The following is an 18,019-nucleotide window of genomic DNA, read 5'->3' on the forward strand; positions in this document are numbered from 1 at the left end:
CGGCCCCCACCTGGACCCACCCCCAAACTAGAAAATTGGTTCTCAAGAGAGAAGCACATACAGGTCCTCTTGGGGATGTTTCTGTCTCGTTCACTGCTGTGTCCCCAGAGGGTGGCATGAGGTAGGTCTGTTGAGTGAATGGGGATGACACGGTGCCCATCGTCTCACGCTGCTTCAAGGAGAAATGGGGTGACAAGGAAAAATGCTTCGCATCGTGCCCGGCACCAAGTACGTCCGAGGCTGCTGTTACTGTTACACCCTTGGGCTCTCACAAACACTCCCCCAGACACCTGCTTCACGGGGGCACAAATCTACCCCACTGGGTCCAGCTGGGCTTTCTCTGCTCCGGGGACAGGCAGGGCCTCACCACAATATGGAGCTCTGCCCTTTGGGCCTTTGGGCAGAAGCCTTCAACCCAGGGTGCTGAAAGTTTCTAGAAAATTCTATCATGGCTCCTCAGGGCCCCACATCTGGCTGGCTACCATCCTGGGGACACAAGGATCTAGAGATTTTTACAGAATTTGGAGTGGAGACCTTGTCTTCTGGGCCTAAGGCACCATCTTCCATCTTCTTCTCCACCAGCCAAGGGGATCTGATCCAACAGAACAGAGTAGGAGGCAAAAGCGAAGAGAGCAAGAGGATCCCCGAAGGAACCTGATACCCAACCCTGCCTCGGGCTACAGCCTGGACTGGAGGCTCCTCTAGGCCCTGCAGGCCTGAAGCCATTTCCTGGCTGTCTCCATGTTTGCCTGGCGGACCGCGCAGAGCCGAGGAAAGTTAAATATAGTCTTAGCATCCCCGCTGAACGGCTCCCCGCATCGGTGCCCGAGAGTGCCACCTGGTGGCCCACTCCAGGCTCCTCGGTGGAATAAGAGCCATCTGGGGGGGATGGGCGTTACCAAGATGGCCGCCTCAGGAAGCCTTGGTGTTGAGACAGAGCGAGAGAGTGTGAGAGAGTGTGTGTGTGGCTTTCCTCTCACCGCTGGCTGCTGCCCCATTCCTTCTGGTTGCTAAATCACCACCAAAATGGCTTCCCCAGAAAACTCCAGGAAGGGCCTGGAGTCTGGCCTGGGCCTCTCAGGCAGGCACTCACCATGTCAGTCAGGCTGCAGAACTCTTCCAGCCTGAGGAGCATCCCCTCGATGGTCTCCTCCACCTCCTTCGCCTGAAAAGAGACAATATCCTGGAGATTAGCAAGTGGTTTCCAGGGAGACAAACGCCCTTCACTTTTTTTTTTTTTTTAAAGCAAACTAAATCTTAGGATTATCTGCCCAGTTCCCTTCAGACCTCCCTTCCCTTTTCAAAATCTCTCCTAGCCTCATTTAAAATCGTGATAAGCTGGCAGCGATCTTGACGCCCGTGGACAGAGGCCTGGTTAAAGCCACCACCAGCCATCCACTCTGTGCAGATGTCACAAGGGAGGAGATGAGTGAAAACTAGCAGGAAGCAGGACAAAGCTACCCGCATCACCCCATTGTTCAGATGAGGAAACTGAGCCTCAGGGGCGAGGGAAGCCTGCTCGAGGTCACACAGGTAGCAGGTGGGGGGCCCAGGATTCCCACTGGGATTGAGTCCACAGCCTCAGAGCTCTTACACACCGTGAGAAACGCCCCCTAACAAAGACCACGGAGAGCTCACAAAAGATGCAGAAGAGATGGAAATAGAAACCCATCCTCGTAACAACGCACGAAGGACATACGTGGTTTACCAGGCCTGGAAACCCTACAGAAAGGCCTGGAACCACACAGACCAACCTGCTAATAATTAGGAGATGAACTTGCACTAAACGATCATTCAATTTGAAATTCAGATTGAACTGGGCATCCTCTACTTTATTTGGCAACCTGTTAATGGCTCGCCCTTGGCCCTGGGGAGTAGGAATTGGGGAACAGGGTCTGACAAGGGAGCCTCGAGTGCTTTATGTTATCGAAAGGGTCCAAACCTTGAGGTACCGGGCATGGGGAATTACATCATGAGTAACATCAAGCAGTAACATAAAGCAGGCCTCTGGGGCTTTGCGGTGATCTGAAAAGTGCTTGCCCAAATCTAGAACAGCCAGCAGCCATCAGTAAACACAGACTCGGGGCTGTGTTTTTCAAGAGAAGCCAGGAATCTTAATGTTATGGAAAATGTCCCATTTTTTAAAAAAGATTTTATTTATTTACTTGATACAGAGAGAGAGATCACAAGTAGACAGAGAGGCAGGCAGGGCGGGGCAGGGGGGGCGGGGGAAGAAGGCTCCCCGCTGAGCAGAGAGCCTGATGCGGGGCTCGATCCCAGGACTCTGGGATCATGACCTGAGCCAAAGGCAGATGCTTAATGACTGAGCCACCCAGGCGCCTCAGATGTCCCAATTTTTAAATGGTAGCATGGGTTCACATCCTGCCAAGCACTGGCCAGGTCGAACATGGCTGTGGAAGGGTCTGCCGGTCTACACCCCGTTCAAATCACTTGTGCAAAAATCAGCCTGAACCTTTTTTATCCCCCCTCAAGTATGTACCATGTTCACAACTTCTAAAATACCAGTTTTTTGCTTTTGTTTTGTTTCTGTAACGATGAGGCCTTTGGGAAGAAAGTTCGCCAAGAACGTGAGCCACCTGCTCGGGCTCACCGGGCCAGACTGTTCTGCTCCAGGAAGGCGACCCCAGACACTTCTGGGCAGGCCTGGTCCCGGCACCCCGACACCTGAAGGCTCCCCTCATCGCCCACTCGTCCTGGCAGAGACGCTGATACCCCACCAGGGCCCCCTGCTTGCGGCAGGAGCCGTCGCTACCACAACAAAATAAACGGCTGTGCAAAAAAAAAAAAAAACAAAAAAACACACAACATCTTTCCGGCTGGAGTAAAAATAGTACCAAGTTGCAATTTTAAACTCTGGCACCTTCGTCTCACAGCTGGGACTATTTCTGTGCCCGCACGGGGGAGGCTCGACAGGGAAGGGCACCACAGCGGAGGGAGGACTGAGAGGCAAAAGGAAGTTCTCTCCATCCCCCAAAAAGTAAGATCACAGGAAAAGAAGCTCTTATTGTGCTAAGGAGGGAAGAAGGAGGCAAGAGGCCACAGACATGGGAGACAGGAAGGTTGGGCGCTTCCTTCTGCTCGCAGAGGGAGGGATGAGATGGGAGAAGGGCACAGACGGGCGGGGGAGGCTCCCTCCAGAGTGCAGGTGCAGACGCCCCGGACCCCGGACCCACTGAGGAAGGCAACACCAGCCACCAGCAGAGGGACGTGGACGCCCCCGCCCCAGCTGGATGGGCCGCCTCCTTCCCCGGCAGAACCCGAAGCTTTTTCCTCAGAGGCAGCACATCTCACCCTACCCCGGTGTGTTCCGAGAGGAGGTCAATCCGTCCCGGGTTCAAATCCCATCTTCTCTTGGGCCAACCGTGGGACCTGAATTCAAGGGTTTGACTTCTGCCTTCGGTGGGCTCCCCTGTGACAGCAACCGCCACACCCGTCGGGCAGGGTTGTTAGGAGGTTAACCTCACATAATGGATGCGGTCGAATTGGTGAAGAGAGGACGGACACACGGTAGGTGCTCTTTGGTGGCTGCTTTACGTCTCTCCCTCACTAGATAGTAAAAATAACGGCTAAGCGCTGTATGTGCATTCTTTCACTTGATTCTCACAAGAACTCTGCACAGCAGGGGCTATACCTTCCCCCTGTTTATGGACTGGGAAACAGAGGACCAGAGAGCTTAAGTCACTCACTCAAGGTCACACAGCTAATAAAGTCTGAAGCCAGATTTGACCCTGAGCACTCCGAGTGCAGAGCTGAGGTCTGTCACTACCAGAGGCTCTTTGGAGACTGGGGAAAGTGTCCCCTTTATGGCTGCCTATCAGCTAGTCTCCGTCCCCTGCTTCTCCCCCCACCTCCTGGGGCAGGGCCCCAAAGCAGGAGAGAGCCGAGAAGGCATTTGCTGACTGGCCAGCTGACGAGGAACGGGCCGGAGACGTTCCCAACCAACAGGAAGGAGCTCGGGATTAGCCAACCCGCCATGCCCACAAATCATTCATAGGACAATTTTCTCTCAAGATAATCCCCTAAGTGGCCTCAGAAATGAGAGTCCTGCCGGCTGCAGTGCACATTCCTTGTTCACCAGCCCATCAGCAAAATGAATGCCCTCGCCCTCCCGTGCAACTCCCCGGGCATAAATTGTCACACTCTGAGGGGAAGAAAGCAAATGGCTCGACCAGCGTGACATTTGGGGCTCGGCCTGCGGGGACGGCGGGGGCATTTCTAACACACGTGAATCACAGCATCTACTTTCTTACATCAATCTCCCAAAGTGCCAATCCAAGCTTCCCAGCCGGGGATGCCAGGAAACCGAAATGCGACTGGTCCCTGCCCACAAGTGACAGGCACCAAACACCCCACAAACAGGCCCTTCGCCGTGGGCTTCTGCAGCTCAACAAGTGGAAACTCCGTTGTCCGTTGCTCAGGTGATGGGGGCAGCCTCGGTGCACTTGGCCCTTCTCAGGCCGCCCCACCTGGTGTGTTTGCAAATTCTCTCTGTGCTGCCTTCGGAACGTAGCCCGAAGCCCACGGCTTCCGTCCACCCCCCTCACCCCCCCTGCCCCGTGCCGGGCACCAGGCACACTCTTCACTCACTGGCCCCCCCGACCGTCTACTCCTCTGAAAGACCCTGTCACAACCACAGCCCTTGTCAGCTGGAAATCTCCCAGCCCACCATGCCCGGCCACCGGGGTGGCTACAGTTGCAAAACTAGACAATGACAAATGCCACCGAGCGTCGGGAGCCACTGGAACCCTCGTGCACCACTGGTGGGGGGGGGGAGGGCTGGGACCCCGTGCTGCTGCTGCGGAAACCAATCCGGCACTTTCAGAAGGTGAAACGCAGAGTTACCCTATGACCCAGCCACAGAGCCCAGGGAATGGGAAACACGCTGTTTTTGTTTGTTTGTTTGTTTGTTTGTTGACAGAGAGAGATCTCAAGTAGGCAGAGAGAGGGGGAAGCAGACTCCCCGCTAAGCAGAGAGCCCAATGCGGGGCTCGATCCCAGGACCCTGAGACCGTGACCTAAGCTGAAGGCAGAGACTTAACCCACTGAGCCCCCCAGGTGCCCCAAAACACATTGTTCTTACAGGAAAGGTGTGCGTTATCCATGAGAGTCAAAAAGTGGAACTAACTCCGGTTCACCAAGTGATAAACAAACAACAAAATGTGCCGTGTCCACACTATGGAAATACTATGTGGCAGGCCCCTGGGTAGCTCATTTGGCGAAGCATCTGCCTTCAGCTCAGGTCACGATCCCAGGGTCCTGGGATTGAGCCCTGCATCGGGCCCCCTGCTCAGGGGGGAGCCTGCTTCTCCCTCTGCCTCTGCTTGTGCTCGCTCTCTCTCTCTGTCAAATAAATAAATAAAATCTTAAGAAAAAAAAGGAAAGAAATACTACGTGGCAATCAAGAGGAATGTCGACCTGCTACGTGTTAGAGCATGGGTATGCTCTGCGTGAGGCTGAGTGAAAGCCGCCAGACACAAAAGGCCAAGCATCACATGATTCCTTTGAGGGTCAAGGTTCAGAAGAGGCAAATGCACAGAGACAGAAAGCAGATCGCCGGTTGGAGGTTAACAGGCAGCGGGAGAACGAGGGAAGAACTGCTAATGGCCATGGTCTTCCTTTCTCGGGGGATGGAAATGCGCTGGAACAAGGCCCTGGTGATGTTTGTACAACATAGTGAATATACTTATAACCACGGAATTGTATACTTTAAAATGGTAAATGTTTTGTTCCGTGAATTATATTATATTATAATTCCATGAATTATATCTTAATTAGAAAAAAAGAAAGTCCTCCCCTGTCCAAGACCTCCCTCAGCCATCACCAAATAGATGCCTTGCGAGCCCTACACCATCTGGACCCTCCATCTGTTCTCTAACCTCAGTGCCCACAGCTCACTCCCCATCAACTACACCAACCACATCCTCACCCCAGGGCCTTTGCACCTGCTGTTCCCATTATCAACTGCACATTTCTTTCAGCCTTTGCTCAACTGTCTCTCCTCAGTGAGGCCTTCCCTGGCCTTACAGTCCCTACCACTCCCCGTCCTACACCAAATTATCTCCCTCTTCAGCCTCCATCACTGTTTAACGTCTTGTGTATTTTGCCTGTTTTGTGTCATCTTCCTCCATCAGAAAGAAAGCCCCTATAGGGCAGGGGTCTTAGTGCCTCTCACTCACCTCTGCATTCCCAGGGCCTAGAGCAACACCTGACACCTAGTTGGGGCTCAGGCTTCTGGAGATGTCCCTCTGACTCCTCCCCCGCCATCTGTATACCTTTGTGCAAGCTGACTCTGCCCCCTGCCCAGGAAGAGGTAGAGGCCACTCTTCCCTCCCCCCGAATCCGGCCTGGCCCGTGACTCGCTCTGACCAATAAAACGGGTGCAAGAATATTTTGTGACATCATCAAGAGACCTGGCAACATCTGACTCACCCTCCTGGAAGACAACAGCCATGTCGATTGGTCCTGGCGATGCTGCCGGAGACCCCACAGGACAAGAGTGGCTGCGTGGAGGACTGAGACGCCCAGCCAGCACCCACTGCCTGGCTTGAGTGAGGCCGTGTTGCAGCACCCAGCGGAAGGCAGCCCCCGGACGAAGCCCAGCCTGCACTCTGGGGGCAGAACAGCTCAGGGGAGCCCCACAGACCTGCAAAACCATGTGCCATAATATGGTGATTGTTTTCAGCCACGAAGACTTGGGGAAGTTTGGTACCCGGCGATTGGAAACCAATACAGTGCCCAGAGAACCCCTGTTGCAGGAAAGGAGAGAAGGAGGGAGCGGGCAAGGAAAGAAAAATGAGCAAGGGAAGGAGGGAGAAATGGGGCTACAGCCTGAGGACAGCAGCCCAGACTGCTCTCCAGTCCCACCCCTGCGTGTTGGGCTGTGTGGGCTTAACTACACTCTGACATCTGTGTGCCTTGGTTTCCCGTTTGAAAGTTGGGGGAAAACAATCCTCAGATTCCGTCTTGAGATGGAAGCTGAGAAGGATCAATGAAGTAATTTCTCTGGGTTACTCTCGGCAAGTTGTCAAACCCATACAAAAGACAGGTGTGACTGGGACCTACCAGGGTCTCCGCATTCGAACGCCACGGACACAAAAGCCAGGTAGGAAAGGAATACAAGGGAGTAGTACGCTTTCTGCAAACTGCTTATTTTCAGTTTTTCACTTTTTGAAGAGACCTTCTACTTTTCTCTAGGGAACACAGCAGCACGTGCCGGATAATGAATGGCAGCTAATACTCAGTTTCCAGGCAGAGAGACAACAGGGAGGGGTGGGGACTGGGTCTCACAGGAGAGCCCGTCCCCGTCTAAAGAGGGCAGCTGCTACTTGACCCCAGCAGAGTGAACCAGGTGGTAAGGCGCCAAACTGGTTTTGTTCAAGGCAGACAGTGACCCAGGGATGTATGCAAACTTTCCAGGTCTGAGAATTCAAAACCCCCCAACTTAAAACACAGTATGAGAGCCAAACAAACCTGTCTGCAGGCTGAACGTGGCCTTTGAGCCACGGGTCTGTGTCTTTTCTTTTTTTTTTTTAAGATTTTATTTATTTATTTGACAGAGAGAGAAATCACAAGTAGGCAGAGAGGCAAGCGGGGGGGGGGTGGGGGGGGGGAAGCAGTCCCCCCGCTGAGCAGAGAGCCTGATGCGGGGCTCGATCACAGACCCACGTCTTTAAAACACAAGGATATATAGGGCACCTGGGTGGCTCAGTTGGTTGAGCGTCTGACTCTTGGTTTCAGCTCAGGTCATGATCTCAGGGTCGTAGGATCGAGCCCTGTATCCCATGGGGCTTTGTGCTCAGCAGGAAGTCTGCTTCTCTCTCTCCCTCTGCCCCTCCCCCGGCTAGCACGCACGCGCTCTCTCTCTCTCAAATAAATAAATAATCTTTTTTTTTTTTTTAAAGTAAAACGTAAGCATATATGAATTGTCCAGAACAGGCAAATCTATAGAGACAGAACGCAGACCAACGAGGAGGATCAGGGAGCAGAAGCGAGGGGTACAGGGTTAATTCCAGGGGTAATGATAATTTCTAAACCTGATTCAGGTTGATCGTTGCACAACTCTGTGAATAAACAAAAAGCCATTAAATTGCACACTTCCATTGTGTAGTGTATGTATTACATCGCAATAACGCCATTTACACACACACACACACACACACGCACGCACACGCACATGCACGCATGTTCGAGAATCCTCCTAGGCAACCACAAGGTCCATCCAGCCAGGCCAGGAACAGGGTAATACCTTCAGAGAAGCCAGACATTGGATTTTTTACGAGAAAACTCCCCCTTTATAGAATTTGGCAACCACTTAGCATTTTTCAAATCAAATCACGGTGCCAGCCAGAGGACACCCACCTGCAGCCACATCGAGTTCCAGGGCGGGTTTTTCAGCTTTTTCTGACACCACACCCGCTGCCTGCCCCTGCCCTGCGGCTTCCTCCATCCAGGCGGGGCCGGGGGTTCCCAAGGACACGACCTGGGTGGAAAGGAAGCGACCCGAGGACCGTGGGGCCTGCCCTCACCCTGGGCACGCCAGCAGGACTGTCACCTCTTCTCCCGAAGCAGCCGTGGTGGTCCCTTCAGAGGACCGCAAAGTAAAGTCTTTTTAACGTCAGTGTCCACTTTTCCACCAGCCCGACAGAAGACAGAAACAGCAGCCTTGTCTCTGTGCGCAGGACGGAAGGGCCGGAGCGATGGTCGAAAGCCCCTAGAAGCTGGGCCCAGGAAGCACCTGACAGGCTCAGAGACAACCCACTTCCCAAAGAGGGGACCCGGGAACTCCTTCCTCTCCGGCCCCCAAAACAGGACAAACAAGAGTGCCCAGCCAGGCCTCAAGGGACCCTTGACTTTGAGGTTTGAGCCACTCTACTATGCTTGCCTTGACCCTGGTTTTGAAAAGGGTTTACTTGGCAACAGCAACCAAAATTTAAAACACAGGTACCCTTGGGCCCAGGAAATCCCCTGCTAGGTATTTATCTGACAGACATACTTGCACAAATGCAACGATGTGTGTGCAGAGCTCCTCCTGCAACAGGCTTTGTGGGAGTAAAGAGGCCGCGTAACCTAAATGTCCATCAGCAGACAAATGGCTGTCGGGACCCGCAGTCCAGACGATGTAATTCTGCTGAGCAGCTAAAAATAATCGGGCAGCCCTGTGTGTGCTCGTCGGGAACATCTCCAAGACCAACTGAGTGAAGGAAGCAGGATCCACCAACGGAAGGCTACAGGTGGGGTGGGGAAGGACCTGTCACGCCTGCGGGAAGGGGACACGGACAGGAACAGTGGTGGCCTCCGCTTGGGCAGCAAGGGGCTGGGGACCTGGGTGGGAGGAAGCTTCCTCACCACTCCTTGGCCACTGGGGCCTTGGAATTTTGTGACAAGTGCATATACTTATTTTCTGAAGCAAAACTTATTTTTTACTTTTTTTTAAAAGATTGTATTTATTTATTTACTCGCGCGCGTGCGAGAGAGAGAGAGAGAGAGCGTGCGAGCGCACACAAGCTCTAGAAGCAGGAGGCAAAGGGAGAAGCAGGCTCTCCACTGAGCTGGGAGCCTCACGCAGGGCTCGATCCCAGGACCCTGGGATAATGATCTGAGCTGAAGGCAGGTGCTTAACCAACTGAGCCACCCAGGCGCCCCTAAAACAAAACTTATCTTAAGAGCAAAACCAACCCCAGCTTACTTTAAAAGAACCCCCAGGGCAGCGCCTGGGTGGCTCAGTCGTTGAGTGTCTCCCTTTGGATCAGGTCATGATCCCAGGGTCCTGGGATGGAGCCACGTGTCCATCTCTCTGCTCAGCAGAGAGCACTCCCCCTGCTTGTGTCCCCTCTCTCGCGGTGTCCCTCTCTGTCAAATACATACATAAAAAATCTTTTAAAAAAATAAAAGAAAAAAAAAGAACCCCCAGGCCACATTTCCATCACACTTGCACCAAGGAATTAATTCAGAACCCAAGGCCACTTTAGGCGAACTGGTGGCTCACGTGGACTGTGGGCTCAGCAACTGGGTTTTGCAAACCGAGAGCTGGAACCTACAGCCGGCCTCATGCGCGCAGGGCAGAGTGAACGCCAGGTTCCTAGGCCTCCACGAGGCCGTGGTGAGTGAAAACTCGTGATCTTCAGCACCAACGAAGGGCCTAAAAGGGCTGGAATCCTACTGCCCGACACTGTCCCGAACAATTACTGTGCATCCACCCCCACACCTGCTCTGTCCCTAAGGACAGAAGCGTCTCGCACGCATTCTCCCTCCCAGCACCCGGCAAGGGGTGTGCTCGAGACACACCTGCAGAACGAGGGAATGAATCACGGCCGCGGATGTTCCCAGCCTGCTAACCACGGGCCAGGCCCCACGCCATGTGTTTTCTGCAGATTCGCTCATCCAACCCCCCCAACCACCATATGAGACGGGCAGGCTGGCTATCAGAATCCCCACGGGAGAGTTTACCAGCCCAGCCTTGGGCCTTGTTCACAGGGGGCGCCCACGATCAGCAACCACACTGATTTCCCAACATGCCCATCAGAATGGAGAGCTTTCAGAAGGCCAGTGTCCACGTGGCATCCACGTCAGTGAAATCAGACTACCTGGGCTGGGGGGGGGGGGGGTGTTGGTGGTGGTACACGCAGCAGGCCCCGAAAAGATTTTTAATTTTTTTTTAAGATTTTATTTATTTATTTGACACAGAGAGAGATCACAGTAGGCAGAGAGGCAGGCAGAGAGAGAGAGGGATAAGCAGGCTCCCCCTTGAGCAGAGAGCCTGATGCGGGGCTTGATCCCAGGACCCTGAGATCATGACCTGAGCTGAAGGCAGAGGCCCAACCTCTGAACCACTCAGGCACCCCCCCAAAGGATTTTTTTTAAAAATCCCCAGATGACTGCAACCTTCAGCAAAGTTTGGGTACCATGCCCTACATCAGTGCTCTTGACCTCGGCTATGCCCGGCCCCACCCCTGGAGACTGCTTCCCCCTTATCTTCTATTTATAGGTGCATGAAATAGGTGTGGGGTTTTCTGCGGTGTAAGTGGCTGTATACACCACACACACCTCCGTGCCCCTCGCCTTTCTCCCCTGGAGCCGGGCGCCGCAGGCCACCATGAACGGCCACCCAGAGCTGACTCTCCCTGCAGCTGTCAACTGTCCACTGTGCGGACGCACTGCTGTTAACCGGCCCGGCTGCCAGGCACTGAAGTCCTTCCCGATCTTTCGGAACTTCTCTATTTTAAAGCTTCTCAATCCGTCCTGACACTCAGCCAGCCTGACCCTCCCACAAAGCGGGGACGTCCTACGAGAAGAGGTTGTTCAGACCCAGGTATGGCTCCTTCCACAGGGCAGAAAGACAGGAACTTCCTTCTGAGAGAGGCCGCCCCCTTTAAGCACCTGCCTTGGCCTTGGCCCCTCACATCCTAAAGGTTCTGATTCAGGGATCGTGGCCAGCTCAGGCCACGTCCCCTCAGACGGCTGCATCTGTGGTCCCCCTGCTCCCGCTCCAGCCCCTGCAGCACATTCGAGAACCTGCAGCCGTGAGGCCAGGAACCTGATCATGGCTTTCCCCTGCTGATGGCCAGTGCACCCCTGCTCATGGCCAGCACCCTAGGATCGAATCCAGATCCCTCCCCATGGCCCTACGCCCTGGTCTCGCCCCACCCACTATCACCCTTGGCTGCCGAGGTCCCCCCACACCCCATGCCTCATGTTTGCCCCTCGGGCCATGCACGTGCTGCTGGAACTTTGCCAGATGATTCCTTCCAACCTTCCCTGCATGTCCATCATCGTCCCTCTGCTGTCCCCTTCACGCCATTGGGCACCACTTAGTTATTCTGCTCGATCGTGACCAGTGCGCTCATCTCCCTCACCGCAGTGCCAGTCCTTCAGGCCAGACACCCCCTTGGCCTTGCGGGCCTCTCCCTGGTCCCCTGCCCAGCACAGAGCCTGGCACACAGGGGGCTCACCATAAAGATCTGAGGAATAAAGGAACACAGAACTGCACTTTGAGAACGGGGCATCTGAACATCCCTCACCTGAAAGCCAAAAGAGAACCAGCAGGTCACAAGGACACAGACTGGGGCGGGGAGGGGGGGCACAAGCACATGGTGTTTGCAGGTTGGACATACCTCTTTGATTTTTTTTTTTTTTCATGAAACTCCAGGGCATCTTTGGCTAGTTTAGGTTTTCCTACTTTAGTCCAAACACATGGTCTGGAGAAGTCATTCCACTTTCTCCCTATGTGATGACAGAAAAATCAAAAGTTCAAGCTCAAGGGTAAATGGTAACTGATGCTATGGGGAAGCTTCAGTACGGGGAAGACAGCAGGGAGGACTGGGGACTGTGGCAAACAGGGACCCAGACCTACCAGAACAGCTAATGTTTTATTTTACTTCATTTTTGTAAGTAGGCTTTATGCTCCATGTGGGGCTTGAACTCCTGACCCTGAGATCAAGAGTCACCTGCTCCACTGACCGAGGGACTCCGGGCTGGCTCGGCTGGTGGACCGTGTGACTCTTAATCTCGGGGTTGTGAGTTCAAGCCCCGCACTGGGCAGAGAGCTTCCTTCAGAACAAAACAAACACAACAACAGACTGCCTAATATTTTAAATAAACCAGAAACTCGGAGTTTTTCATGAGAGTGCTCCATTTAAGAAGACCTTTGTTGACAGATCCAGTCACATCAGACTGCGGGACTCGGCACTGGGGCCACGAGTTTGCAACCCCTGCTCTAGTCCGCCTGCGGTTAACAGGACCAGGTGTTTTCTCCGCCTTCATTCTCTGCTCACTCAAGCAGAGACCCTGGGCCCCGGAAAGTGCTGGCCTGATGTCCTCCCACCCAGGCCATGAACCTCACAAGCCTGTCCTGTGTCCCAGCAGAGGAACCGAAGAGGACTCTGAAAGAGCCCGGCCAAGGATTCACCCGTGCGTGGGTACCGACGCTCCACCATTCGGGAGGGCCCTGAGCGACCCGTCCTCGTAAATCAGAGCGCATCCGAGAAGCAAACATCTCTCTCTCTGCCATCTTGAAGCAGCTTCTCGAGACCGGCCTGAAACTCCCCCACAAAAGAGGAAGTTCAAACCAGAAAAAGAGAGAAAGTAAAACACACAAAAAAACTGGTTGAACAGAATACCCCAAAGGCACCAGAAACAGTAAAACACTCACCTGCCCACCAGTGTCTGCCAGCCACGCTGCGGCAGCGCTTCGGCCCTCCTCGCTGACCACACCTCCCACGGCGGCCCCTTCCACCTGCTGCTCTCCCATCCGGAAGGGCATCCTGCTTCCTTCCACCCCAGGGCCTTTGCAGGTTTTGTTCCCTCTGCCTGGGTGATTTTTCTCCTCGTAGCCTGGCCAGCTCTCATTCACACTTTAGGGCTCAATCTAAAATGCTGCCGCCTCAAGGCAGCCCTCCCTGACTGCAGCCCAACAAAGTCAGGTCCCTGGGCTGCTTCTTTCTTGCACATTCCTCAGTGGGTACCACTCAGGTCTCTGCTTCCCTGGAGAGACCTTGCCCGCTCCATCTCGCTGACTCACACAGATACCCTCTACCACACCACCACGTGTTTGCTCCCGGGGCCGCTGTCCCCATCTAGAGCTATTGTGTGTGATGTGTCTATGGTCCGACGGTGTCCTGAGAGCAGGGCCCCTGCGTGTTTCACTGCTGTCCCCAGCTCCTGGCACAGACCAGAGGTTCAAGGTGTTGAACACAGCAGGGTCCACTTCACTAGGAATCCCAGGACACCCCTAGGACCGGAGCTGGCTGGTCTGGGACCCATTTAAAACCCAAAAGGGGGGCACCTGGGTGGCTCAGTTGGTTAGGCAACTGCCTTCGGCTCGGGTCATGATCCTGGAGTCTCGGGATGAAGTCCCGCATCAGGCCCTCTGCTCATCAGGGAGCCAGCTTCTCCCTCTGCCCCTCGCCCTTTTCATGCTCTCTCTCTCTCTCAAATAAATAAAATCTTAAAAACAAAAACAAACAAACAAAAAAAACCCCAAAAGGGGCCCTAGGAGAAGGGCCCAGCTGTCCAGGTCTGTTCCCAACCCAGATCTCCCTTTTCCAGCTCACTGACCCATCTGCAAACAGTCTCAGCACGGGGACTCGCTAATGAATTAAGCTTCAAGTAGAGGTTACAAGTGACTCTGCTCCCGCAGTTTCTGCTGCTTCTGGTAAATAAACTTCAGCCAGAGCTCTAAGTGGGTTTATTGCCTCACGGAGCTGCAGGGAGCTGGGCTCTTCATTACCTCTCTCACAAACGAGTGTGAGCCAGCCCGTGTCTGAGTTAAAGAGAGCCCCGAGTGAGAAAATGAAGTTAACACACGCAGTTTGTCTTGAAGGCTGTCCCTAATAGAGACAAAATGAAGCTGAGGTTTAGCCGCTGGGCACAATGACATCTCTCTGCTGAGAGCAAGGCAGAGAAGGAACGAGAAACATGCTCACATTCCTTAAACCAGTGAAAAACTGTAGACACCCCAAAAGCCCATCCCTGGGGGCAGAGGTCATAAATGACGGCCCCTCCAGTGGGCAGTGCTGATTCTGCGAGGGCCTCTGTTTTCTCAGCTATACAGGCCACCCAAAAACCTCCTGGCCACTGGGTCAGTGGGAACAGGGCGTCGTACACAGCTAGCACATAGTATGTGCCCAGGAAACGGGAATAATTATTACTTCATTGTGGGATACTAGGAAGCCAAAGAATGATGGCACCTGCGCTCTCCAACACGGAAGCCACCAGCCTCATATAACTATTAAACACTTAGAATGCGGCCGGTCCAAATGGAGATTTGGGAGCGCCTGGGTGGCTCAGTCGGTTAAGGGTCCAACTCTTGATTTCGGCTCAGGTCATGATCTTGGGATCATGAGATCGAACCCCAGGACCGGCTCCGAGCAGGGAGAGGATTCTGCTTAAGTTCTCTCTCCCTGGCCTTCTGCCCTTCCCCACCCCCCCAAACTCTCTCTCTCTCCCCCTCTCTCAAAAATAAAAAAAATAAAAAGCCTGATTTTGAAAACCTAGCATATAAAAAAAGTAAAAATCTCATTAAAATTGTTTTATATTGATTACATATTAAAATGATTGACATTTTGGAGGCACTATTTTAAGTATATTGGGACTAATTTCATCTTGTTTCTTTTTCCTTTTTTATGTGGCTCCCAGAACATTTCAAATTACATGAATGGCTCATATTCGTGGCTCAGATTATATTTCTATTGGGCAGCTCTTATGGATACATTCTGACGTGAAAATATGTCCATGCTATTTTGTAAAATTGAGATGTAATTCACATACCATAAAATTCACCCCTTAAAAGTGTACAATTCTGTGGTTTTCAGTGTATTCACGAAGTTGCGCAACCATCACCACTAATTCCAGAACATTTTCATCACCCTGAAAAGCCCTGTCCCTTATCATTAGCAGTCACTCCCCATTTGTTCATGTGATTTTGAGTGGAAAAAAGCAACCTGCAGAACGGCATTACAGTATCAAGTGGGGTTTTAGAAAAACTAACACATAGCATTACTAATTTGTATGCATACCCACATTTGAAAATGCATTTTTTAAGTGTCTGGAATGAGGTACACCACACTGTTGGTGATGGTTATCTCTGGGGACTGGAGTTAGGGACGCAGAGAAAAAGGAGAGGGTGCTCACCCTTTATTTGCTATAGTTCTGTCCTGCTTTTGAGATTTAAAAAGAGAATGAGTTGAATTCAAGCCTTAAATAACTCCTGGCCGACTTGGATAAATAACTTTTTCACGGCACTGTTAACAGACTGGCTTCAGCGGGAAGATGAAGGGCCTAGTTTCAGATCTACTTTTTATTCTGTGCTTTTAAAATAGAAAGTACAGATAGAGACGAGGTATTTTCCCTCTTAGCAACAGCAGGACCATAGGCCCAGGGCTTCCCCGCACAGACGCAGCCCGCCCGCCTCCTCCCAGGCCCGGGGCCCCTGGCTCGCGGCGAAGTGGGCTGAGCGCCCGGCTGGGGGCAGGACCCGGGGGCGGCCTCCCCAGGGCCCCGCCTGGCAAAGGGCAGCGGCTGCCTGCGCGCCTTGCTCCACAGTCCCCGCCGATGCTGGGAGCCCTGACCGAGAAGCGACGCGAGTCTGCGACCCCGGGGGCCTTATCCGCTGGAGGAGGGAGCGGTGCGACCTGCCGCGTATCTCTGGGCGGTGCCAGGCATCACCTCTCCGCAAAGGAGGGGGCCCTCCGGCCCCTGTGCCGGGTGTGAGAGGATGCGGCGGGGACGCCAAGGGTTCGGGTCCCGGCGCTCCGGAGGCCGCACCCACCCTTTCCTGCCGCGGGGTGCAAGAGCCCAGACCCTCAACCCCGAGACGCGCCTCCCCCACCGCTATCCCCTATGCCCTACCTCGGCCCCGGGCTCGGGGGTCAGGAAGAGTGCGAGCTCGCGCGCCCCGCTGCGCACGGGCTCCGGCGGGTCGGCGTCCACGAGCAGCATCAGGAGCGCGACGGGGTCCAGCTGGAGGAGGCTGCGGGGGAGCCGGTGGCCGCGTCCCGGCCTCGGAGCCCCGCCCCCGACCGGCTGCATGCCCCGTGGCCCGCCTGGAGGAGGCGGGGCAGGTGCGCACCGGGCCACGGCCCCCACGCGCCTCCCTGAGCGCCGGGCCGAGTGGGCAGCGCCACCCAGTGGCGCGCGGTGCTCACTGCGCCCGGCCCTCGCACCACCTGGTAAAGCAAAGCTTCTCAAACTCGACTGCCCGTTGCCATCACCTGGGACCCTTAGAACTTCCAAAGTCCCGCCCACACACAGTCTCTGGGGTTGGGACCAGGGCACCAGTGTTTTTGGAAATTCGCCTGATGATTCCAACATACAGCCGAGTTTGAGAACCGCCCGTATAGACCACCCCTTTTCCCTGGAATCCGGGCGGAGCCACGGTTCCCAGCCCCCATAGCACTTTAGACTGCCCCGGGGAGCTTTCAAAAGCCCGGAAGCCTGGCCTCACCCGGGCCGATCCAGCCGGAACCCCTGGGGGTGGGGCTTGGGCATCAGGAGTTTTTAAAGCTCCCCCGGTGTTTCCAGCATCCAGGATAGAGAACCGCCATCCAGAGGATCCTTTCATTTAAAGACCAAAGCCCCGCCCCCAAGGCCGCCCTAACTCCAGCATCTTGTTTGCGCCCAGCGGAGAGTCCTGGGAATTAGGGAAACCGGCTGCAGCGGCCTTTCCCTCCCAGGAGCAGCTTTTAAAATAAACTCCCCAGGGAATTCGTAAATGCTCTAAGCTTGACCCCCCACCACCCCCCCGCATACACATACAGCCCTGGGAGGCTTGTGTAGACCCTCTATAGAGGCTGAAGAGGGCGCGGTGCATCCCCCCCCCAAAAAAAATCCGAAGGAGGAAAATCCAAAAAATGGTGAAGAGCTCTGGGGAAATCTAGAGTTCTCATTTTTCCTATGACGTCTTTTTTTTTTTTAATGTTGCATGCGTGGAACAAAATCAGGCTGGGCTTAGGGTTATTAATAAATATCGGCGACGCCCCCCGTTCCTCGCCCCCCTACCCAATCCCGGTTAAATCTAAATGTGGAGTTTATCTGACAACCCCAGGTAGGAGGCGTGAGCTCCTGCTCCCTCCGGCTTGTGGGTGATCTGTCCCCGTACAATCTGTACAATTCCCATTTCCACATCTGCTTCCCGCTCATTTCTCCACATCTCGGCCCAAACATTCAGGCCTTCAGGTCAGGGTCGCTTTCTGGAAAAATCTTGGGAAAGATTTGGGCCGCAGGTGGTTCGTTAAAGGATTTGATAGGAACTCACGGAACCTGAATGTGGCCGTTCATTACCGTCGTGATTTTCCTGATGCTCGGAGCCCTTCCTCTCATCACACAAGATCCCCAGGAATCAAGACCAGACCCTCACCGCGACAGGCGGGCTGGGATCCTCAGGAAAGCCCAGGACTGGCTTCAGATGACTTCAGCAAACTTCCCCCGGTAGATGAGACTCACGAACATAATGCTAACAAGTGAAGAAAAAAAGGAAAAAAAAAAAAAAAAAAAAGACATGTTG

The 18,019-nt window shown here is 53.9% G+C and overlaps 1 protein-coding gene across 2 annotated transcripts in view; it reads right to left on the minus strand.

Annotated features, from left to right (window-relative positions):
* Positions 1-17,086, minus strand: part of BCAS4 (breast carcinoma amplified sequence 4) — a 55,911-nt gene extending 38,825 nt beyond the window's left edge. The window contains exons 1-2 of one of the 2 annotated variants that reach the window (XM_080813232.1): positions 16,366-17,086; positions 1,094-1,165 (exon numbers count right to left, since the gene is read on the minus strand). In XM_080813232.1, coding sequence (XP_080669358.1) covers positions 1,094-1,165; positions 16,366-16,827 — 534 coding nt within the window. In that variant the 5' untranslated portion in view covers positions 16,828-17,086. The remainder of the gene's footprint in view (positions 1-1,093; positions 1,166-16,365) is intronic. The other variant, XM_080813231.1, reaches the window with a different exon arrangement.
* Positions 17,087-18,019: the final 933 nt, after the last annotated feature.

This window comes from Martes martes (genome assembly GCF_963455335.1).
Source record: "Martes martes genome assembly, chromosome: 9".
NCBI lineage: Eukaryota > Metazoa > Chordata > Mammalia > Carnivora > Mustelidae > Martes > Martes martes.